The sequence below is a fragment of the Coregonus clupeaformis genome, chromosome 25, assembly GCF_020615455.1.
Source record: "Coregonus clupeaformis isolate EN_2021a chromosome 25, ASM2061545v1, whole genome shotgun sequence".
NCBI classification, from domain to species: Eukaryota; Metazoa; Chordata; class Actinopteri; order Salmoniformes; family Salmonidae; genus Coregonus; species Coregonus clupeaformis.
Genome location: NC_059216.1, coordinates 15,806,002 through 15,832,687, shown reverse-complemented (window position 1 = coordinate 15,832,687; position 26,686 = coordinate 15,806,002). Strand labels below are relative to the sequence as shown.

General features: G+C 46.4%; 1 protein-coding gene across 1 annotated transcript; it reads left to right on the top strand.

Moving 5' to 3' along the window:
- The first annotated feature begins 20,603 nt into the window (after window positions 1-20,603).
- Window positions 20,604-23,752, top strand: foxi2 (forkhead box I2). The gene is made up of 2 exons (XM_041870882.1): window positions 20,604-21,214; window positions 22,758-23,752. The coding sequence occupies exons 1-2, from the start codon at window positions 20,632-20,634 to the stop codon at window positions 23,390-23,392; spliced, it is 1,218 nt and encodes a 405-aa protein (XP_041726816.1). The 5' UTR covers window positions 20,604-20,631; the 3' UTR covers window positions 23,393-23,752.
- Window positions 23,753-26,686: the final 2,934 nt, after the last annotated feature.

Genomic DNA, 26,686 nt, shown 5'->3' with positions numbered 1-26,686 from the left:
CCATTACAATCTGAAAGTGCGGTTATATAATAATCTTATTTAGCCTTTCTGATTTGTTTTACACAAATATTGTTCAGTTGCTTAAAAGCTTGCCAGTCTGGGCCTAAGCCTGTTTTCCTGGCCTTGACCCAAGCATCTCTTTTATTTTAAAATTTAAAATTTTAGTCATTTAGCAGACGCTCTTATCCAGAGCGACTTACAGTTAATGAGTGCATACCTTTTTTTTCATACTTTTATGAATGACTTCTGATAATTTCAGAGTGTACCAGGCATTCAATCTACATTTAACCCTTCATTTTCTGAAGGGTATGATTATCGACAATAGTATTGAAGACATCTGGGGATAGCTGAAATACAATCAAGGTCATTAAAATAAAGATACTTTTAAAAAGCCTGTTCATTGAAGTTCTTAAAGTTCCTCTTTGTGATGACATGAGGTTAGAGATTTTTCTCTAATACAAACAATTGGGCGTAGAAACATATAACTGGTCACTAAACACTAAACATATTTCTCTGGTGTATTCGTTAAAATGAGATCAATCAGAGTTTACTTTGAAGGATCTCTAGGGTTGGGCCATGTAGGCTTAGTCACCAGCTGGGTTAGGTTTAGATCATTACACATGTCTTTTAGATTGTCTGAAGCCTGCATTTCCCAATCATAATTTAGGTCACCCAGGATAATAACTTCTGATTCAGTAAAAGAAGACAACAAACTAGTTTAACTCCTCGAGTGCACAAAGGTTAGCCGAGGGAGGACGGTAGACCCCTATAACAGTTATGGATAAAAATCGACCCCAGACAAACATTTAAGTCATTTAGCAGATGCTCTTATCCAGAGCAACTTACAGTTAGTGAATACATTTTTTTATACTGGCCCCCCATGGGAATCAAACCCACAACCCTGGCTTTACAAACACCATGCTCTATCAACTGAGCTACATCCCTGCCGGCCGTTTCCTCCCCTACACGACGCTGGTCCAATTGTGCGCCGCCCATGAGTCTCCCGGTCGCGGCCGGCTGCGACAGAGCCTGGATTCGAACCAGGGTCTCTAGTGGCACAGTTAGCACTGCGATACAGTGCCTTAGACCACTGCGCCACTCAGGAGTACAAAGGCTTAAAGACAGTAGCTCAAATTATTTTGCCAAGGGAAATGGATTTCAGTAAAGAGACAGAGAAATTAATTGTAATAAAAATGGCCACTCCACCACCTCTACCCTGTCTGTCAGTTCTGAACACATTATAACCCTTAATATTAATATGCAAGTCCAGAATGTCCCCAAAGATCCAAGTTTCAGTCAATACCTGAATATCTGGATTCGTCTGCATAGGCCAGATTTTGATGTAATCCAGTTTAGGAAGTAAGCTCCTAATGTTCAGCTGCATCAACCCATGACCTTCACAATTTTTAAAGTCACATGGAAACTCAAACAAGCTACGTTCAGTAGGTGGTTGCAGGCCCTGTCTGATGGTTGATATTGATATACAGTAGTTGGTATGGCTATAAGATGACATTGAGCTGCACCATTTGGTCTATCCCTATTAGTAATAGAGGAAGGAGAATACATTGGAATTACTTTTCCAAGGTTAACACAATAGGGTCTGAGGCCGCAGCCAATGTCAATATGAGGAACTCTCAGAGTAACCAATGATGGAATGTTATAAACTTACTAACATGGGTTTTGGTTGGAGAATGCAGCTTCTCTAGAAAGTTAGATTTAGCTTTTCTCACTCGGCCAAGACGTCTCTGACTCTCCTATCGTGGCATGAAATCCCAAGTTACTGTAGACAGTAATTACTCTGCATACCAGGTCAGCTTGTGGCAACAGCCAAACCAATTAACTCTCATAGACTCTAGATGGACCTACGGACCACTTGAGGTTTTTATTGTATTTAATTTATTTATTTCCTCAGGGCTGTTAGTGGGTTTATGGCGCCTGGCGTTCCTGGAGAAGTCAGTTGTAGTCTTCAGCCCATAATGAACCCGTAATTATATGATGTCTAACCAACTGAAAAGCATGTGTGCTATTCCCTACATAATGCACTACTGTTAACCAGGGCCCAGTACGTCCCAAATTACCCTAAAGTAGTGCCCTATATAAGGAATAGGGTGCCATTTGGGTCGTACACCATGAGAGAGTGTGTGTGTGTGTGTGTGTGTGTGTGTGTGTGTGTGTGTGTGTGTGTGTGTGTGTGTGTGTGTGTGTGTGTGTGTGTGTGTGTGTGTGTGTGTGTGTGTGTGTGTGTGTGTGTGTATGTGTGTGTGTGTGTGTGTGTGTGTGTGTGTGTGTGTGTGTGTGTGTGTGTGTGTGTGTGTGTGTGTGTGTGTGTGTGTGTGTGTGTGTGTGTGTGTGTGTGTGTGTGTGTGTGTGTGTGTGTTTGGTGTGTGTGATTAATATGAGCGATGATAATCACATGAGGAGTCCTGAAATGTAAAATATTGTTATTCAAGGACAACGTTTTGTTCATTAGTTACAGCAGCGTACTGAACAGAAAGATAAACTGCCTTCAAAATAACACCCTATTTCCTATATAGTGCACTATTTTTTATCCGATCAATACTGTGATAGTGTATAGGGAATAGGGTGACATTTGGGACGTAGCCTTGTGCTATCTGAATGGTGTAGAGTATCAGGAGAGGAATCTCCGTAATGTAGTTAGAAAGCAGTCAGCTAAATCGTTACTAATAGGCCCTACGTTTCCAATGATTACTTTTCATTACAGTATATTACACACAGACCCTTCAGAAGGTATTCTGGGTGAACCCCTTGACTTGTTCCACATTTTGTTGTGTTACAGCCTGAAATCAAAATGGATTAAATTCATTTCTTTTTTCTCACCCATCTACACATAACGACAAAGTGAAAATCTGTTCGAATTGTTTTTTTTGCACATTTTTTGAAAATGAAATACAGAATGATCTAATTTACATAAGTGTTCACACCCCTGAGTCAATACATGTTAGAATCACCTTTGGCAGTGATTACAGCTGTGAGTCTTTCTAGGTAAGTCTCTAAGAGTTTTGCAAACCTGGATAGTAGAATATTTGCCCATTATTTTCAAAATTCTTCAAGCTCTGTCAAATTGGTTGTTGATCGTTGCTAGACAACCATTTTAAAGGTCTTTCCATAGATTTTCAAGTAGATTTAAGTCAAAACTGTAACTCGGCCACTCAGGAACATTCACTGTCTTCTTGGTAAGTAACTCCAGTGTAGATTTGGCCTTGTGTTTTAGGTTATTGTCCTGCTGAAAGGTGAATTCATCTCCCAGTGTCTGGTGGAAAGCAGACTGAAACAGGTTTTCCTCTGGGATGTGCTTTGCTCCATTACATTTATTTTGTATCCTGAAAAACTCCCTAGTCCTTGCCAATGACAAGCATACCCATAACATGATGCAGCCACCACTACGCTTGAAAATATTGAGTGGTACTCTGTAATGTGTTTTCTTTTATTTGCCCCAAACATAACACTTTGGATTCAGGACAATAAGTGAATTGCTTTGCCACATTTTTTTGCAATATTACTTTAGTGCCTTGTTGGAATATTTTTATTCTGTACAGGCTTCCTTCTTTTCCCTAAAGAAAGATTAGATTACTGAATGTAAGTACATTATTTACCTTCAGAGGTGAATGTATCAAACCAGTTGCCGTGATACGTTTTTTGTTGTTGTGCACTAACCTCAAACAATAGCATGGTATTTTTTCACTGTAATAGCTACTGTAAATCGTACGGTGCAGTTCGATTAACAATAATTTAAGCTTTCTGCCCTGTCCTGGAAAGTTTGCTGTTACTTACAACAGTCATGCTAATCACATTAGCGCACGTTAGCTCAACCGTCCCGTATACGGGACACCGATCCCGTAGAGGTTAACAAGGTCATACCAATGATCATTTTGCTATTTGATTTATAATTTTAAGACCCCTTGAAGTATAAAATTTTTTATTTAGAAAATGATTTCATGAAAATGTTAATTTGGCCTTACTTACCGCTATTAGCGCATACAAACGCATTGAATAACAGACTCACTACATGGAACAATAGATAGTAAAACAAATTCTAAAGGAAGTTTGTTCTTAAAAGTCTAAGCTGTGGGGGATTCTAAGCTGACATATGGATTTTTGTTAATGGTAATACTATAGATAATTGAGCAATTGGATTTTGAATTTTAGGACCCCTTAAGATAAATATAAAAAATTAAAAAATATAAAAATATTTGATTAAGTATTGAATCTGGTCTATAGCCCAGAGAGATGCATTGAATAACACATTCATAAATGGCAAAAAAGACTGTCAAAAAATAAATAATGAGAAACAAGGATTTGAAGTGTATCTAGCAGATATACATAGCATATATACAGTATATACTATATATTCAGTGAATTGAGAAAGTATTCAGACCCTTTCCCTTTTTCCATTTTTTTTTAAACGTTACAGCCTTATTCTAAAATTGATAAAATTACATTTTTTCCTGAAATCTACACACAACACCCCATTAAGACTAACCGAAAGTTTTTAGAAATGTTTGCAAATTAAAACAAATATACCTTATTTACATAAATATTCAGACCCTTTGCTATGAGACTCGAAATTGAGCTCAGGTGCATCCTGTTTCCATTGATCATCCTTGAGATGTTTCTACAACTTGATTGGAGTCCACCTGTGGTAAATTCAATTGATTGGACATGATTTAGAAAGGGACACATATGTCTATATAAGGTCCCAGAGTTGACAGTGCTTGTCAGAGCAAAAACCAAGCCATGAGGTCGAAGGAATTGTCCGTAGAGCTCCGAGAAAGGATTGTGTCGAGGCACAGATCTGGGGAAGGGTACCAAAAAATGTCTGCAGCATTGAAGGTCCCCAAGAACACAGTGGCCTCAATCATTCTTAAATGGAAGAAGTTTGGAACCACCAAGACTCTTCCAAGAGCTGGCCGCCCGGCAAGACTGAGCAATCGGGGGACAAGGGCCTTGGTTAGGGAGGTGACCAAGAACCCGATAGTCACTCTGACAGAGCTCTAGAGTCCCTCTGTGGAGATGGGAGAACCTCCCTGAAGGACAACCATCTCTGCAGCACTCTACCAATCAGGCCTTTATGGTAGTGTGGCCAGATGGAATCCACTCCTCAGAAAAAGGCACATGACAGCCCGCTTGGAGTTTGCCAAAAGGCACCTAAAGGACGCTTGGACCATGAGAAACAAGATTCTCTGGTCTGATGAAACCAAGATTGAACTCTTTGGCCTGAACGGCAAGCATCACGACTGGAGGAAACCAGGCATCTTCCCTACGGTTAAGCATAGTGGTGGCAGCATCATGCTGTGGGGATGTTTTTCAGCGGCAGGGACTGGGAGACTAGTCAGGATTGAGGGAAAGATGAATGGAGCAAAGTACAGAGAGATCCTTGATGAAAACCTGCTCCAGAGCACTTAGGACCTCAGACAGGGGTGAAGGTTCACCTTCCAACAGGACAACGACCTTAAGCACAAAGCCAAGACAATGCAGGAGTTGCTTCGGGACAAGTCTCTGAATGTCATTGAGTGGCCCAGCCAGAGCCCAGACTTGAACCCGATGGAACATCTCTGGAGAGACCTGAAAATAGCTGTGCAGCGACGCTCTCATTCAACCTGACAGAGCTTGAGAGGATCTGCAGAGAAGAATGGGAGAAACTCCCCAAATACATGTGTGCCAAGCTTGAGCATCATACCCATGAATCCTCGAGGCTGTACTCATTGCCAAAGGTGGTTCAACAAAGTACTGAGTAAAGGGTCTGAATACTTAAGTGAATGTGATATTTCACCATTTTATTTTTTATAAATTTGCAAAAATATCTTAAATCATGTTTTGCTTTGTCAGTATGGTGTGTTGTGTGTAGATTGATGAGGAGAAAAAACTGCAGGCCCCCCTCTCTACTCTATCTGGATATATTACCCAGTGGTCTGGAGGCCCCCCTCTCTACTCTATCTGGATATATTACCCAGTGGTCTGGAGGCCCCCCTCTCTACTCTATCTGGATATATTACCCAGTGGTCTGGAGGCCCCCTCTCTACTCTATCTGGATATATTACCCAGTGGTCTGGAGGCCCCCCTCTCTACTCTATCTGGATATATTACCCAGTGGTCTGGAGGCCCCCCTCTCTACTCTATCTGGATATATTACCCAGTGGTCTGGAGGCCCCCCCTCTCTACTCTATCTGGATATATTACCCAGTGGTCTGGAGGCCCCCCTCCCTACTCTATCTGGATATATTACCCAGTGGTCTGGAGGCCCCCCTCTCTACTCTATCTGGATATATTACCCAGTGGTCTGGAGGCCCCCCTCTCTACTCTATCTGGATATATTACCCAGTGGTCTGGTGGCCCCCCTCTCTACTCTCCTCTATCTGGATATATTACCCAGTGGTCTGGAGGCCCCCTCTCTACTCTATCTGGATATATTACCCAGTGGTCTGGAGGCCCCCCACTCTACTCTATCTGGATATATTACCCAGTGGTCTGGAGGCCCCCCTCTCTACTCTATCTGGATATATTACCCAGTGGTCTGGAGGCCCCCTCTCTACTCTCTCTGGATATATTACCCAGTGGTCTGGAGGCCCCCTCTCTACTCTATCTGGATATATTACCCAGTGATCTGGAGGCCCCCTCTCTACTCTATCTGGATATATTACCCAGTGGTCTGGTGGCCCCCCTCTCTACTCTATCTGGATATATTACCCAGTGGTCTGGAGGCCCCCCTCTCTACTCTATCTGGATATATTACCCAGTGGTCTGGAGGCCCCCTCTCTACTCTATCTGGATATATTACCCAGTGGTCTGGAGGCCCCCTCTCTACTCTATCTGGATATATTACCCAGTGGTCTGGAGGCCCCCCTCTCTACTCTATCTGGATATATTACCCAGTGGTCTGGAGGCCCCCTCTCTACTCTATCTGGATATATTACCCAGTGGTCTGGTGGCCCCCCTCTCTACTCTATCTGGATATATTACCCAGTAGTCTGGAGGCCCCCCTCTCTACTCTATCTGGATATATTACCCAGTGGTCTGGAGGCCCCCCTCTCTACTCTATCTGGATATATTACCCAGTGGTCTGGAGGCCCCCTCTCTACTCTATCTGGATATATTACCCAGTGGTCTGGAGGCCCCCTCTCTACTCTATCTGGATATATTACCCAGTGGTCTGGAGGCCCCCCTCTCTACTCTATCTGGATATATTACCCAGTGGTCTGGAGGCCCCCCTCTCTACTCTACTCTATCTGGATATATTACCCAGTGGTCTGAAGGCCCCCCTCTCTACTCTATCTGGATATATTACCCAGTGGTCTGGAGGCCCCCTCTCTACTCTATCTGGATATATTACCCAGTGGTCTGGAGGCCCCCCCTCTCTACTCTATCTGGATATATTACCCAGTGGTCTGGAGGCCCCCCTCTCTACTCTCCTCTATCTGGATATATTACCCAGTGGTCTGGAGGCCCCCCTCTCTACTCTATCTGGATATATTACCCAGTGGTCTGGAGGCCCCCTCTCTACTCTATCTGGATATATTACCCAGTGGTCTGGTGGCCCCCTCTCTACTCTACTCTATCTGGATATATTACCCAGTGGTCTGGTGGCCCCCCTCTCTACTCTCCTCTATCTGGATATATTACCCAGTGGTCTGGAGGCCCCCCTCTCTACTCTATCTGGATATATTACCCAGTGGTCTGGAGGCCCCCCTCTCTCCTCTATCTGGATATATTACCCAGTGGTCTGGAGGCCCCCTCTCTACTCTATCTGGATATATTACCCAGTGGTCTGGAGGCCCCCCTCTCTACTCTATCTGGATATATTACCCAGTGGTCTGGAGGCCCCCCTCTCTACTCTATCTGGATATATTACCCAGTGGTCTGGAGGCCCCCTCTCTACTCTATCTGGATATATTACCCAGTGGTCTGGAGGCCCCCCTCTCTACTCTATCTGGATATATTACCCAGTGGTCTGGTGGCCCCCCTCTCTACTCTACTCTATCTGGATATATTACCCAGTGGTCTGGTGGCCCCCTCTCTACTCTCCTCTATCTGGATATATTACCCAGTGGTCTGGAGGCCCCCCCCTCTCTTCTCTATCTGGATATATTACCCAGTGGTCTGGAGGCCCCCCTCTCTCCTCTATCTGGATATATTACCCAGTGGTCTGGAGGCCCCCTCTCTACTCTATCTGGATATATTACCCAGTGGTCTGGAGGCCCCCTCTCTACTCTATCTGGATATATTACCCAGTGGTCTGGAGGCCCCCTCTCTACTCTATCTGGATATATTACCCAGTGGTCTGGAGGCCCCCCTCTCTACTCTATCTGGATATATTACCCAGTGGTCTGGTGGCCCCCTCTCTACTCTATCTGGATATATTACCCAGTGGTCTGGAGGCCCCCTCTCTACTCTATCTGGATATATTACCCAGTGGTCTGGAGGCCCCCCTCTCTACTCTATCTGGATATATTACCCAGTGGTCTGGAGGCCCCCCCTCTACTCTATCTGGGTATATTACCCAGTGGTCTGGAGGCCCCCCTCCCTACTCTATCTGGATATATTACCCAGTGGTCTGGAGGCCCCCTCTCTACTCTATCTGGATATATTACCCAGTGGTCTGGAGGCCCCCCTCTCTACTCTATCTGGATATATTACCCAGTGGTCTGGTGGCCCCCCTCTCTACTCTCCTCTATCTGGATATATTACCCAGTGGTCTGGAGGCCCCCTCTCTACTCTATCTGGATATATTACCCAGTGGTCTGGAGGCCCCCCTCTCTACTCTATCTGGATATATTACCCAGTGGTCTGGAGGCCCCCCTCTCTACTCTATCTGGATATATTACCCAGTGGTCTGGAGGCCCCCCTCTCTACTCTCTCTGGATATATTACCCAGTGGTCTGGAGGCCCCCCTCTCTACTCTATCTGGATATATTACCCAGTGGTCTGGAGGCCCCCTCTCTACTCTATCTGGATATATTACCCAGTGGTCTGGTGGCCCCCCTCTCTACTCTATCTGGATATATTACCCAGTGGTCTGGAGGCCCCCTCTCTACTCTATCTGGATATATTACCCAGTGGTCTGGAGGCCCCCTCTCTACTCTATCTGGATATATTACCCAGTGGTCTGGGAGGCCCCCTCTCTACTCTATCTGGATATATTACCCAGTGGTCTGGAGGCCCCCTCTCTACTCTATCTGGATATATTACCCAGTGGTCTGGAGGCCCCCCCTCTCTACTCTATCTGGATATATTACCCAGTGGTCTGGTGGCCCCCCTCTCTACTCTATCTGGATATATTACCCAGTGGTCTGGAGGCCCCCTCTCTACTCTATCTGGATATATTACCCAGTGGTCTGGAGGCCCCCTCTCTACTCTATCTGGATATATTACCCAGTGGTCTGGAGGCCCCCCTCTCTACTCTATCTGGATATATTACCCAGTGGTCTGGAGGCCCCCCTCTCTACTCTATCTGGATATATTACCCAGTGGTCTGGAGGCCCCCCTCTCTACTCTATCTGGATATATTACCCAGTGGTCTGGAGGCCCCCCTCTCTACTCTACTCTATCTGGATATATTACCCAGTGGTCTGAAGGCCCCCTCTCTACTCTATCTGGATATATTACCCAGTGGTCTGGAGGCCCCCCTCTCTACTCTATCTGGATATATTACCCAGTGGTCTGGAGGCCCCCCTCTCTACTCTATCTGGATATATTACCCAGTGGTCTGGAGGCCCCCCTCTCTACTCTCCTCTATCTGGATATATTACCCAGTGGTCTGGAGGCCCCCTCTCTACTCTATCTGGATATATTACCCAGTGGTCTGGAGGCCCCCTCTCTACTCTATCTGGATATATTACCCAGTGGTCTGGTGGCCCCCCTCTCTACTCTACTCTATCTGGATATATTACCCAGTGGTCTGGTGGCCCCCCTCTCTACTCTCCTCTATCTGGATATATTACCCAGTGGTCTGGAGGCCCCCCTCTCTACTCTATCTGGATATATTACCCAGTGGTCTGGAGGCCCCCCTCTCTCCTCTATCTGGATATATTACCCAGTGGTCTGGAGGCCCCCTCTCTACTCTATCTGGATATATTACCCAGTGGTCTGGAGGCCCCCTCTCTACTCTATCTGGATATATTACCCAGTGGTCTGGAGGCCCCCTCTCTACTCTATCTGGATATATTACCCAGTGGTCTGGAGGCCCCCCTCTCTACTCTATCTGGATATATTACCCAGTGGTCTGGAGGCCCCCTCTCTACTCTATCTGGATATATTACCCAGTGGTCTGGAGGCCCCCTCTCTACTCTATCTGGATATATTACCCAGTGGTCTGGAGGCCCCCCTCTCTACTCTATCTGGATATATTACCCAGTGGTCTGGTGGCCCCCCTCTCTACTCTACTCTATCTGGATATATTACCCAGTGGTCTGGTGGCCCCCCTCTCTACTCTCCTCTATCTGGATATATTACCCAGTGGTCTGGAGGCCCCCCCCTCTCTTCTCTATCTGGATATATTACCCAGTGGTCTGGAGGCCCCCCTCTCTCCTCTATCTGGATATATTACCCAGTGGTCTGGAGGCCCCCCTCTCTACTCTATCTGGATATATTACCCAGTGGTCTGGAGGCCCCCCTCTCTACTCTATCTGGATATATTACCCAGTGGTCTGGAGGCCCCCCTCTCTACTCTATCTGGATATATTACCCAGTGGTCTGGAGGCCCCCCTCTCTACTCTATCTGGATATATTACCCAGTGGTCTGGTGGCCCCCTCTCTACTCTATCTGGATATATTACCCAGTGGTCTGGAGGCCCCCCTCTCTACTCTATCTGGATATATTACCCAGTGGTCTGGAGGCCCCCCTCTCTACTCTATCTGGATATATTACCCAGTGGTCTGGAGGCCCCCCTCTCTACTCTATCTGGATATATTACCCAGTGGTCTGGAGGCCCCCCTCTCTACTCTATCTGGAGATTTTTCCCAGTGGTCTGGAGGCCCCCATCTCTACTCTATCTGGAAATATTACCCAGTGGTCTGGAGGCCCCCTTCTCTATTCTATCTGGATATATTACCCAGTGGTCTGGTGGCCCCCCTCTCTACTCTATCTGGATATATTACCCAGTGGTCTGGAGGCCCCCCTCTCTACTCTATCTGGATATATTACCCAGTGGTCTGGAGGCCCCCCTCTCTACTCTATCTGGATATATTACCCAGTGGTCTGGAGGCCCCCTCTCTACTCTATCTGGATATATTACCCAGTGGTCTGGAGGCCCCCCTCTCTACTCTATCTGGATATATTACCCAGTGGTCTGGAGGCCCCCCTCTCTACTCTATCTGGATATATTACCCAGTGGTCTGGAGGCCCCCCTCTCTACTCTATCTGGATATATTACCCAGTGGTCTGGAGGCCCCCTCTCTACTCTATCTGGATATATTACCCAGTGGTCTGGTGGCCCCCTCTCTACTCTATCTGGATATATTACCCAGTGGTCTGGAGGCCCCCCTCTCTACTCTATCTGGATATATTACCCAGTGGTCTGGAGGCCCCCTCTCTACTCTATCTGGATATATTACCCAGTGGTCTGGAGGCCCCCCTCTACTCTATCTGGATATATTACCCAGTGGTCTGGAGGCCCCCCTCTCTACTCTATCTGGATATATTACCCAGTGGTCTGGAGGCCCCCCTCTCTACTCTATCTGGATATATTACCCAGTGGTCTGGAGGCCCCCTCTCTACTCTATCTGGATATATTACCCAGTGGTCTGGAGGCCCCCTCTCTACTCTATCTGGATATATTACCCAGTGGTCTGGAGGCCCCCCCTCTACTCTATCTGGATATATTACCCAGTGGTCTGGAGGCCCCCCTCTCTACTCTATCTGGATATATTACCCAGTGGTCTGGAGGCCCCCCTCTCTACTCTATCTGGATATATTACCCAGTGGTCTGGAGGCCCCCTCTCTACTCTATCTGGATATATTACCCAGTGGTCTGGAGGCCCCCTCTCTACTCTATCTGGATATATTACCCAGTGGTCTGGAGGCCCCCCTCTCTACTCTATCTGGATATATTACCCAGTGGTCTGGAGGCCCCTCTCTACTCTATCTGGATATATTACCCAGTGGTCTGGAGGCCCCCCTCTCTACTCTATCTGGATATATTACCCAGTGGTCTGGAGGCCCCCTCTCTACTCTATCTGGATATATTACCCAGTGGTCTGGAGGCCCCCCTCTCTACTCTATCTGGATATATTACCCAGTGGTCTGGAGGCCCCCCTCTCTACTCTATCTGGATATATTACCCAGTGGTCTGGAGGCCCCCTCTCTACTCTATCTGGATATATTACCCAGTGGTCTGGAGGCCCCCTCTCTACTCTATCTGGATATATTACCCAGTGGTCTGGAGGCCCCCCTCTCTACTCTATCTGGATATATTACCCAGTGGTCTGGAGGCCCCCCTCTCTACTCTATCTGGATATATTACCCAGTGGTCTGGAGGCCCCCTCTCTACTCTATCTGGATATATTACCCAGTGGTCTGGAGGCCCCCCTCTCTACTCTATCTGGATATATTACCCAGTGGTCTGGAGGCCCCCTCTCTACTCTATCTGGATATATTACCCAGTGGTCTGGAGGCCCCCCTCTCTACTCTATCTGGATATATTACCCAGTGGTCTGGAGGCCCCCCTCTCTACTCTATCTGGATATATTACCCAGTGGTCTGGAGGCCCCCCCTCTCTACTCTATCTGGATATATTACCCAGTGGTCTGGAGGCCCCCCTCTCTACTCTATCTGGATATATTACCCAGTGGTCTGGAGGCCCCCCTCTCTACTCTATCTGGATATATTACCCAGTGGTCTGGAGGCCCCCCTCTCTACTCTATCTGGATATATTACCCAGTGGTCTGGAGGCCCCCCTCTCTACTCTATCTGGATATATTACCCAGTGGTCTGGAGGCCCCCCTCTCTACTCTATCTGGATATATTACCCAGTGGTCTGGAGGCCCCCCCTCTCTACTCTATCTGGATATATTACCCAGTGGTCTGGAGGCCCCCTCTCTACTCTATCTGGATATATTACCCAGTGGTCTGGAGGCCCCCCTCTCTACTCTATCTGGATATATTACCCAGTGGTCTGGAGGCCCCCTCTCTACTCTATCTGGATATATTACCCAGTGGTCTGGAGGCCCCCCTCTCTACTCTATCTGGATATATTACCCAGTGGTCTGGGGCCCCCCTCTCTACTCTATCTGGATATATTACCCAGTGGTCTGGAGGCCCCCTCTCTACTCTATCTGGATATATTACCCAGTGGTCTGGAGGCCCCCTCTCTACTCTATCTGGATATATTACCCAGTGGTCTGGAGGCCCCCCTCTCTACTCTATCTGGATATATTACAGTGGTCTGGAGGCCCCCCTCTCTACTCTATCTGGATATATTACCCAGTGGTCTGGAGGCCCCCCTCTCTACTCTATCTGGATATATTACCCAGTGGTCTGGAGGCCCCCTCTCTACTCTATCTGGATATATTACCCAGTGGTCTGGAGGCCCCCCTCTCTACTCTATCTGGATATATTACCCAGTGGTCTGGAGGCCCCCTCTCTACTCTATCTGGATATATTACCCAGTGGTCTGGAGGCCCCCTCTCTACTCTATCTGGATATATTACCCAGTGGTCTGGAGGCCCCCTCTCTACTCTATCTGGATATATTACCCAGTGGTCTGGAGGCCCCCCTCTCTACTCTATCTGGATATATTACCCAGTGGTCTGGAGGCCCCCCTCTCTACTCTATCTGGATATATTACCCAGTGGTCTGGAGGCCCCCTCTCTACTCTATCTGGATATATTACCCAGTGGTCTGGAGGCCCCCCTCTCTACTCTATCTGGATATATTACCCAGTGGTCTGGAGGCCCCCCTCTCTACTCTATCTGGATATATTACCCAGTGGTCTGGAGGCCCCCTCTCTACTCTATCTGGATATATTACCCAGTGGTCTGGAGGCCCCCCTCTCTACTCTATCTGGATATATTACCCAGTGGTCTGGAGGCCCCCCTCTCTACTCTATCTGGATATATTACCCAGTGGTCTGGAGGCCCCCCTCTCTACTCTATCTGGATATATTACCCAGTGGTCTGGAGGCCCCCCTCTCTACTCTATCTGGATATATTACCCAGTGGTCTGGAGGCCCCCTCTCTACTCTATCTGGATATATTACCCAGTGGTCTGGAGGCCCCCTCTCTACTCTATCTGGATATATTACCCAGTGGTCTGGAGGCCCCCCCTCTCTACTCTATCTGGATATATTACCCAGTGGTCTGGAGGCCCCCCTCTCTACTCTATCTGGATATATTACCCAGTGGTCTGGAGGCCCCCTCTCTACTCTATCTGGATATATTACCCAGTGGTCTGGAGGCCCCCCTCTCTACTCTATCTGGATATATTACCCAGTGGTCTGGAGGCCCCTCTCTACTCTATCTGGATATATTACCCAGTGGTCTGGAGGCCCCCCTCTCTACTCTATCTGGATATATTACCCAGTGGTCTGGAGGCCCCCCTCTCTACTCTATCTGGATATATTACCCAGTGGTCTGGAGGCCCCCTCTCTACTCTATCTGGATATATTACCCAGTGGTCTGGAGGCCCCCCTCTCTACTCTATCTGGATATATTACCCAGTGGTCTGGAGGCCCCCCTCTCTACTCTATCTGGATATATTACCCAGTGGTCTGGAGGCCCCCCCTCTCTACTCTATCTGGATATATTACCCAGTGGTCTGGAGGCCCCCTCTCTACTCTATCTGGATATATTACCCAGTGGTCTGGAGGCCCCCTCTCTACTCTATCTGGATATATTACCCAGTGGTCTGGAGGCCCCCTCTCTACTCTATCTGGATATATTACCCAGTGGTCTGGAGGCCCCCCTCTCTACTCTATCTGGATATATTACCCAGTGGTCTGGAGGCCCCCCTCTCTACTCTATCTGGATATATTACCCAGTGGTCTGGAGGCCCCCCTCTCTACTCTATCTGGATATATTACCCAGTGGTCTGGAGGCCCCCCTCTCTACTCTATCTGGATATATTACCCAGTGGTCTGGAGGCCCCCTCTCTACTCTATCTGGATATATTACCCAGTGGTCTGGAGGCCCCCTCTCTACTCTATCTGGATATATTACCCAGTGGTCTGGAGGCCCCCTCTCTACTCTATCTGGATATATTACCCAGTGGTCTGGAGGCCCCCTCTCTACTCTATCTGGATATATTACCCAGTGGTCTGGAGGCACCCCTCTCTACTCTATCTGGATATATTACCCAGTGGTCTGGAGGCCCCCCTCTCTACTCTATCTGGATATATTACCCAGTGGTCTGGAGGCCCCCCTCTCTACTCTATCTGGATATATTACCCAGTGGTCTGGAGGCCCCCTCTCTACTCTATCTGGATATATTACCCAGTGGTCTGGTGGCCCCCTCTCTACTCTATCTGGATATATTACCCAGTGGTCTGGAGGCCCCCCTCTCTACTCTATCTGGATATATTACCCAGTGGTCTGGAGGCCCCCCTCTCTACTCTATCTGGATATATTACCCAGTGGTCTGGAGGCCCCCTCTCTCTACTCTATCTGGATATATTACCCAGTGGTCTGGTGGCCCCCCTCTCTACTCTATCTGGATATATTACCCAGTGTACTGGAGGCCCCCCTCTCTACTCTATCTGGATATATTACCCAGTGGTCTGGAGGCCCCCCTCTCTACTCTATCTGGATATATTACCCAGTGGTCTGGAGGCCCCCCTCTCTACTCTATCTGGATATATTACCCAGTGGTCTGGTGGCCCCCCTCTCTACTCTATCTGGATATATTACCCAGTGGTCTGGAGGCCCCCCTCTCTACTCTATCTGGATATATTACCCAGTGGTCTGGAGGCCCCCCTCTCTACTCTATCTGGATATATTACCCAGTGGTCTGGAGGCCCCCTCTCTACTCTATCTGGATATATTACCCAGTGGTCTGGAGGCCCCCTCTCTACTCTATCTGGATATATTACCCAGTGGTCTGTAGGCCCCCTCTCTACTCTATCTGGATATATTACCCAGTGGTCTGGAGGCCCCCTCTCTACTCTATCTGGATATATTACCCAGTGGTCTGGAGGCCCCCCTCTCTACTCTCGCTGGATATATTACCCAGTGGTCTGGAGGCACCCCTCTCTACTCTATCTGGATATATTACCCAGTGGTCTGGAGGCCCCCCTCTCTACTCTATCTGGATATATTACCCAGTGGTCTGGAGGCCCCCCTCTCTACTCTATCTGGATATATTACCCAGTGGTCTGGTGGCCCCCTCTCTACTCTATCTGGATATATTACCCAGTGGTCTGGAGGCCCCCTCTCTACTCTATCTGGATATATTACCCAGTGGTCTGGAGGCCCCCTCTCTACTCTATCTGGATATATTACCCAGTGGTCTGGAGGCCCCCCTCTCTACTCTATCTGGATATATTACCCAGTGGTCTGGTGGCCCCCCTCTCTACTCTATCTGGATATATTACCCAGTGTACTGGAGGCCCCCCTCTCTACTCTATCTGGATATATTACCCAGTGGTCTGGAGGCCCCCCTCTCTACTCTATCTGGATATATTACCCAGTGGTCTGGAGGCCCCCCTCTCTACTCTATCTGGATATATTACCCAGTGGTCTGGTGGCCCCCCCTCTCTACTCTATCTGGATATATTACCCAGTGTACTGGAGGCCCCCTCTCTACTCTATCTGGATATATTACCCAGTGGTCTGGAGGCCCCCCTCTCTACTCTATCTGGATATATTACCCAGTGGTCTGGAGGCCCCCTCTCTACTCTATCTGGATATATTACCCAGTGGTCTGGAGGCCCCCTCTCTACTCTATCTGGATATATTACCCAGTGGTTTGTAGGCCCCCTCTCTACTCTATCTGGATATATTACCCAGTGGTCTGGAGGCCCCCTCTCTACTCTATCTGGATATATTACCCAGTGGTCTGGAGGCCCCCCTCTCTACTCTATCTGGATATATTACCCAGTGGTCTGGAGGCCCCCTCTCTACTCTATCTGGATATATTACCCAGTGGTCTGGAGGCCCCCTCTCTACTCTATCTGGATATATTACCCAGTGGTCTGGAGGCCCCCCTCTCTACTCTATCTGGATATATTACCCAGTGGTCTGGAGGCCCCCTCTCTACTCTATCTGGATATATTACCCAGTGGTCTGGAGGCCCCCCTCTCTACTCTATCTGGATATATTACCCAGTGGTCTGGAGGCCCCCCTCTCTACTCTATCTGGATATATTACCCAGTGGTCTGGAGGCCCCCTCTCTACTCTATCTGGATATATTACCCAGTGGTCTGGAGGCCCCCCTCTCTACTCTATCTGGATATATTACCCAGTGGTCTGGAGGCCCCCCTCTCTACTCTATCTGGATATATTACCCAGTGGTCTGGAGGCCCCCCCTCTCTACTCTATCTGGATATATTACCCAGTGGTCTGGAGGCCCCCCTCTCTACTCTATCTGGATATATTACCCAGTGGTCTGGAGGCCCCCTCTCTACTCTATCTGGATATATTACCCAGTGGTCTGGAGGCCCCCCTCTCTACTCTATCTGGATATATTACCCAGTGGTCTGGAGGCCCCCCTCTCTACTCTATCTGGATATATTACCCAGTGGTCTGGAGGCCCCCTCTCTACTCTATCTGGATATATTACCCAGTGGTCTGGAGGCCCCCCTCTCTACTCTATCTGGATATATTACCCAGTGGTCTGGAGGCCCCCTCTCTACTCTATCTGGATATATTACCCAGTGGTCTGGAGGCCCCCCTCTCTACTCTATCTGGATATATTACCCAGTGGTATTATATCCAAATGGAATCAAAGTTTATTGATCATGTTCACAGTGTAGCCGATATTATAGCGGGTTCAGCGAAATGCTTAAGTTACTAGGTTCTAACAATGCAGTAAAATATCAATCAAGTACACAAATTATATATATTTTTTAAATAATATTTTTTGTTAAATAAAAAAATCAATATATGTCAGAACAAATCTAATCAACAACCCAAATAGCACAGAGAATTACCCTTCCAAATGGGAAGGTGCCTCTTGAAAAAGGTATGCCTACATACTGTAAGCTACGCTGCCTTTGCTTGTTTAATGTATTTCCTCCCTCCCTCCCTTTCTCCCTCCCTCCCTCCCTCTTAAAACATTTTTGGCTTGTTCTCTTGCAACATTTTCATCTCGTGTTTCATAAATTCCTCCAGTGGAACACACACCTGTGTCCATCGTGTGGCTGTTACGTCCACTGCGGGATGTGTTGGTCGCGGAGGAGAGAGAAAACACACGGCGCCATCGTGTGGTTAATCGGTGCACTGCGTCACTGTCGCCTTCCTCCTATGTCAGTCTGTCTACAGTAGAGGGCAGTATAGCCCCACGGATGGTGTGGGCCTTAATCAGAAGAGTTCGGGACATTTATTACTTGCAGCGTTCTAAAACGTGAACGACAAATTATTGATTAAATGATTGACAAATGTCCACTATTCTTTGGCAATATTATAATTTGCGAAATACAAAAAATGTCTGAGATTGTAGAGCAGGTCTATGAATTTGATAGGATTACATTTAATTCTTCCAACTGCAAATGTTGGCTATATTTATTGCATTCGCTGTGAGTTGAGTCCAAATCTGAACCTTGTGTGATGGACGGGCGTCATTAGGAAGCAGTGTGTACTGGGAGATGTGCTATACTAATATAAGTGCTGCTTTTTAAGATTGCAAGGCAGTTGGTTTCTTTTGTAGCTCATCTATATGAACATGATGATGGATCATCACAGAGTTGTTCATGTGATCTTGTTATACAGGAAGAAAGGCCACAGACTCTTTTATAAACTGGACAAGAGCTACACTATAGCTACACTTCTTGGTTGTTTTCCAAAGTTTGGAATATTATTTTATGATTGATGAGGGTTTTTACTCAATTGACACAAGAATGTGGCCACATTTTTTATTCTGTCTTATTCTTTTAGAAGTCTGCTTTATAAAGCTGTTGGGCCCATTTTACATTTATTCTATAAAATCAGATTGAAAGTATTTTCTCATAATTGATAATGATTTATAGATGATCTGAGCAACAGGTTGATACCATTATACACCCACAGGTCTTAGTCATACACCCACAGGTCTTAGTCATACACCCACAGGTCTTAGTCATACACCCACAGGTCTTAGTCATACACCCACAGGTCTTAGTCATACACCCACAGGTCTTAGTTTAGGCCACACACTTTTATAGTCACACACACATTCATCCACATACACACATAAATAATAATAATATGCCATTTAGCAGAAGCTTTTATCCAAAGCGACTTACAGTCATGTGCGCATACATTTTTGTGTATGGGTGGTCCCGGGGATCGAACCCACTACCTTGGCGTTACAAGCGCCGTGCTCTACCAGCTGAGCTACAGAGGACCACACACACGCACACACACACACACACACACACACACACACACACACACACACACACACACACACACACACACACACACACACACACACACACACACACACACACACACACACACACACACACACACACACACACACACACACACACACACACACACACACACACACACACACACACACACACACACACACACACACACACACACACACACACATCATGCTACTTTATTAATTTATTGAACCAGACATGAATAATGAACATTGTAGTTCAATGCTTCCTCAACTCAAAGCAAATCTAATTGAATAATTAAATAATAAATATTTTATTAGTATTTTTATTTATTTATTTTATTTATTTTATTTATTTTATTTATTTTATTTATTTTATTTATTTATTATTATAAGCCCAGTGATATTAATTTGATAACATATAGGACTACTACTAGTAGGCTACTAATTCTAATAGGCCTAATGGTAATCTAGGCTTCTGCTGTTACCAATACTACTAATGATAATAACAAGGATGAGAATTATAATATTATGAATAACCAAAATCATGATTTAGACAGAGATATATATCCATATATTTATTAGATAGGCCTTTTAATCTGAATGCATATCATTAGAAAATATTAAAATGTACATGTATATTATTAAAATAATAATATTCATAATAACGGTAGTAATTATAACAACAATCATTTAAAAAACATGATATAATAGAAACATTTGGAGAACAGTAGGGGAAGTGGCAAGTCTTTTATATTAGACCTATCTACTGGCCCTAGTTGGAATAATTCACAACCTCCATTTTTCAATTAATATTACATTTCAAGTTAACACTCACTGTGGGGTTTTATGTTGCCGTTTGTATGAAACATAGAGAAGTTCTTCTCTTTCACACCTCTGAACTTGCTCTAAACTAAGTTCAATGGCCACACCCCCAACCAGTTAGTGAGTGTCTATTGGCTGTTAGAGATGATCTAGTGTCTGGATGAGAAGCTGTTGGTCTGAAGTTATAAAATTAAAACTCCAATTTTGGATTCTGGCACTTGTTGCTGACGTTGCGCGCTTGGAATCAGGTCGTCGGTCTGAACGTTACTGTCGTGTTCTAATTCCGTTGGGGTTGTCCTCCCGCGTGGAGCATGAACTCCATCGACCCTTCAGTCCACCACACCTCCTCTCCAACCGCAAGCTCTCTCCAACCCCAGCCCAAGAGCACCCAGGAGCCGCCGGAGATGGCTGTCTACTGCGATAACTTCAGCATGTACCACCAGGCTGGACTCCAGAGTGCACAGAGACCGTCTGGATACGGCCTGGGAGATTACGCGTCATCCCTGTGGCTGAACGGGCCCCCGGTCAACTCCTCCACCCCTTACCTGCACGGAAACAACACCGCATCCTTTATGCCTCCTTCCTATGGTACCCAGCGGCAGTTCCTTACCAACTCTCCCGGGTTCGGGGGTCCGGACCTGGGTTGGCTGTCCATCGCCAGTCAGGAAGAGTTGCTGAAGATGGTCCGTCCTCCTTACTCTTACTCTGCGCTCATCGCCATGGCGATCCAGAACGCGCAGGAGAAGAAGTTGACCCTGAGTCAGATCTACCAGTACGTCGCTGATAACTTCCCGTTCTACAAGAAGAGCAAGGCGGGGTGGCAGAACTCTATCCGACACAACCTGTCACTCAACGACTGTTTTAAAAAGGTCCCCCGCGATGAGGATGACCCAGGTATTATCCTATCCTATCCTGTTCTATTATTGTAACATCTAGGCCCATTTTGTAGATATTATTTTATATTCGAATTACTCAGGTAGGCTATGTGATTCAGCTGTCGGTTAGAAATCCTATAAAAAGACGTGTAAAAGTTTGGGCCTAAAACCGATTGAACGAGTTGATGTAGGCCTGTTGCAGACTAACCTAACCTAGCGCGAGTTCCCATATCGGGTTTTCAACGGAAAAATAAACTAGGTTAAATTAGATAATTCCCTTAACAACAAGGCGATCATGTCAGTTAAAATCATTTGGATAATATAGAGGTTTATTCATACCATATTCTGGTAATTGTTAATTTTATCCTTTAATTCGTTTCCTTTATTTTGAAGACTGGAATGCTTATCATAGTGTATATTTAGTGCATATTAAATCTAGGAATTGTTATCAGCAGTGTCCCATAGACTTGAGATGAGTCTAATATAATGTATCTAATATATAGAGTGGCCTTTGCTTCTTTAGCATGGGAAATAAAAATAACTATGTGGTCATTCTATAGATTAGAATATATATTATTCTAGAGATTAGATTAGAACTATGTGATCATTCTATAGATTAGAATATATATTATTCTAGAGATTAGATTAGAACTATGTGATCATTCTATAGATTAGAATATATATTATTCTAGAGATTAGATTAGAACTATGAAGTAATTCTATAGATTAGAACATGTATATATTATTCTATAGATTAGATTAGAACTATGTGGTCAAGATTAGATTGCCCCAACAGTTTGTTATAATACACTGTAAAACAAATGCTGTTGTTTTTACGTAAATTTACTGGCAGCTAGTTACCTGTAAATTACTGTAAATAAAGGTAGAGTATGTAACCGTAAATTCCAAAGAAACTTTGGTTTAACAGTACATTACTGTAAAGTTTAGTGTAGGAAACTTTATGGATTACAACATAACGGCTTAGCTTGTTATTAGAGGCTTCTTGTCCATACTAAATGAGCCTTCAGTTTCCTACCATGGCAGTTTAATATCCTAATCCTGGAGGTGCAGAGCGGAGCACCCATATTCTGGGGAATGACACTATCCTAACCCCACACTCACTAAAATGAATAGCTACCTAGACATTGGCTTCCTCATCAGTGCATCATTCCAAACCCAAATGTGTTTGACATCACTGTTTGTGATAATGTGAAGCATACTAAACTACTACAACGTTAATAATATAACAGCTGAGCTACAGAGGACCACATTATGTGGATGTGTACATATAAAGAGGCCCGCACATGGAATGTTGCTGCTCCTAGTGCTTTATTCCTGCTATATATTTTACTTGACATAAAACATCATTCTGTGTGCAGGCCTCATTTCTTTTATCCTGTAATATTGTTTAGCCCAGCATCAGTTTTCTCAAGTTTAGAATGAACATATCACCCTCCAGTTCTTAATTGGATATGTACATAATACTAATGTGTATTAATAATGGCTTATTAATATCTAAATACTATATAATAATGCTAAAGTTTCTATGATTTATGTTTCAGGTAAAGGGAACTACTGGACGTTGGATCCTAACTGTGAGAAGATGTTTGACAACGGGAACTTCAGGAGAAAGAGGAAGCGGCGCTCTGACTCCACTAACGGCACCAAGACAGAGGACGGCCGAACCGCCCCGCCCATCAAGACCATGGACAACCCCCAGCTCATTGGCCCCTCCTCCTCAGACATGGAGGTGGTCAGTGAGGGCCATAAGAGCTCCTCCTCCCCGGGCCTGGCGTCCAGCGGCGCTCCGTGTTTTAATAACTTCTTCAGCAGTATGTCTGGGCTGGGCTCCGGGCCCCTAGGAGCCTCCAGTCCCCTCTCCTCTGGTACCCCCAGCAGACAGACTAGCTCTCTGGGACTGGTCAACGAGCTGACCAATAGGAACATTACAGCCCTCCATAGCAGTCCATACCACACCACCAACCCGGGCCCAGGCCAGGACAGTCACAGCCCGGGGGTCTTAGAGCCGGGCCTCGGGGGCCACGGTCACCCAGCAGACAGCCTGTCTCCCTTTAACAGAGGACTGTACTACAACACATTCAGTGGAGGGGGACAGGCAGGACAGTTCAACAGCCACTTCTACAACAGCTTTAGTGTCAACAATCTCTTATACCCCCGAGAGGGCACGGACGTGTAATCACGGACAAATAGTCACTGACGTGCAACCACGGACATATAGCCACGGACATATAACCACGGACATATAGCCACGGACAGATAGTCACGGACATATAGCCACGGACAGATAGCCACTGACGTGCAACCACGGACAAATAGTCACGGACGTATAGCCAAGGACAAATAGTCACGGACATATAGCCACTGACGTATAGTCACGGACAGATAGTCACGGACATATAGTCACTGTTGTATAGCCACGGATAGATAGCCACGGACATATAGCCACGGACATATAGCCACATATAGCATATAATGTAAAGTCACTGACTCATAGCAAGGGGCTACGACAGATCTAGGTGGTCAGCCAATCAGAGGGCTCGGCCGACCAGTCCATACATATGGCCTTCACAGGACAGAGACAGACCAGTCCATTCATATGGCTTTCACAGGACAGAGACAGACCAGTCCATACATATGGCTTTCACAGGACAGAGACAGACCAGTCCATACATATGGCTTTCACAGGACAGAGACAGACCAGTCCATACATATGGCTTTCACAGGACAGAGACAGACCAGTCCATACATATGGCTTTCACAGGACAGAGACAGCGCTCTGACGACACCTTTATGAATCACAAACTGTACAACCCCAGTCAGCATGCAGCTCCATTGGCCTATTCACATTACCAATCTGTCAGTGGATTTCACCAATACAGATCACATGTGCCTGAAAAACTCCCAATCCATGCCAACACAGAGAGAACGGAGGAATGTATTGCAGCCAAATTGTTACGTTGTTCATATTTGACCAAACATGACAACCTCTCTATAGTGATCCAGCTGCTTATCTCAAAATAAACCACAGATATGAACGAGTAACTATATATCCAGAATCCTCCTCTGGGTTGCTTTGCTGAAATGCCAACAGGGATCACAAACCAACATTACAGCTCACCACTGATCCAGCTTTCTACCCTGTCACTGTGTTAGCACTGGAGGTGATACTGTGGGACTAAATACTGTGGGACTAGATACTGTGGGACTAGATACTGTGGGACTAGGTACTGTGGGACTAGGTACTGTGTTAGCACTGGAGATAATGTGGGACTACGTACTGTGGGACTAGATACTGTGGGACTAGGTACTGTGGGACTAGATACTGTGGGACTAGATACTGTGGGACTAGATGCTGTGGGACTAGGTACTGTGGGACTAGATACTGTGGGACTAGATACTGTGGGACTAGATACTGTGGGACTAGATGCTGTGGGACTAGATACGGTGGGACTAGATACTGTGGGACTAGATACTGTGGGACTAGATACTGTGAGACTAGATGCTGTGGGACTAGGTACTGTGGGACTAGATACTGTGGGACTAGATACTGTGGGACTAGATACTGTGGTGCTAGATACTGTGGGACTAGACACTGTGGGACTAGATACTGTGGTGCTAGATACTGTGGGACTAGGTACTGTGGGACTAGATAATGTGGGACTAGGTACTGTGGGACTAGATACTGTGGGACTAGATACTGTGTTAGCACTGGAGATAATGTGGGACTAGGTACTGTGGGACTAGATACTGTGGGACTAGGTACTGTGGGACTAGATACTGTGGGACTAGGGACTGTGGGACTAGATCCTGTGGGACTAGATGCTGTGGGACTAGATACTGTGGGACTAGATACTGTGGGACTAGATACTCTGGGACTAGGTACTGTGGGACTAGATACTGTGGGACTAGATACTGTGGGACTAGATACTATGGGACTAGGTACTGTGGGACTAGACACTGTGGGACTAGGTACTGTCGGACTAGATACTGTGGGACTAGATACTGTGGGACTAGATACTGTGGGACTAGCTAATGTGGGACTAGGTACTGTGGGACTAGATACTGTGGGACTAGATACTGTTGGACTAGGTACTGTGGGACTAGGTACTGTGGGACTAGATACTGTGGGACTAGATACTGTTGGACTAGGTACAGTGGGACTAGATACTGTGGGACTAGGTACTGTGTTAGCACTGGAGGTAATGTGGGACTAGATACTGTGGGACTAGATACTGTGGGGCTAGATACTGTGGGACTAGATACTGTGGGACTAGGTACTGTGGGACTAGGTACTGTGGGACTAGATACTGTGGGACTAAATACTGTGGGACTAGGTACTGTGGGACTAGGTACTGTGGGACTAGGTACTGTGGGAATAGATACTGTGGGACTAGGTACTGTGGGAATAGATACTGTGGGACTAGATGCTGTGGGACTAGGTACTATGGGAATATATATTGTGGGACTAGATACTGTGGGACTAGATACTGTGGGAGTAGATACTGTGGGACTAGATACTGTGGGACTAGGTACTGAGGGACCAGGTATCGTGGGACTAGATACTGTGGGACTAGGTACTGTGGGACAAGGGACTGTGCGACTAGGGACTGTGGGACTAGATACTGTGGGACTAAATGCCATGGGACTACATACCGTGGGACTAGGACTGTGGGACTAGATACCATGGGACTAGCTACTGTGGGACAACATACAGTGGGACTAGATACTGTGGGACTAGGTACTGTGGTACTAGGTACTGTGGGACTAGGTACTGTGGGAATAGATACTGTGGGACTAGGTACTGTGGGAATAGATACTGTGGGACTAGATGCTGTGGGACTAGGTACTATGGGAATATATATTGTGGGACTAGATACTGTGGGACTAGATACTGTGGGAGTAGATACTGTGGGACTAGGTACTGTGGGACTAGGTACTGTGGGACTAGGTACTGTGGGACTAGGGACTGTGGGACTAGGGACTGTGGGACTAGATACTGTGGGAGTAGATACTGTGGGACTAGGTACTGTGGGACTAGGTACTGTGGGACTAGGGACTGTGGGACTAGGTACTGTGGGACTAGATACTGTGGGACTAGATACTGTGGGATTAGGTACTGTGGGACATAGACACTGTGGGACTAGACACTGTGGGACTAGGTACAGTGGGACTAGGTACTGTGGGACTAGATACCATGGGACTAGCTACTGTGGGACAACATACAGTGGGACTAGATACTGTGGGACTAGGTACTGTGGTACTAGGTACTGTGGGACTAGGTACTGTGGGAATAGATACTGTGGGACTAGGTACTGTGGGAATAGATACTGTGGGACTAGATGCTGTGGGACTAGGTACTATGGGAATATATATTGTGGGACTAGATACTGTGGGACTAGATACTGTGGGACTAGATACTGTGGGACTAGGTACTGAGGGACCAGGTATCGTGGGACTAGATACTGTGGGA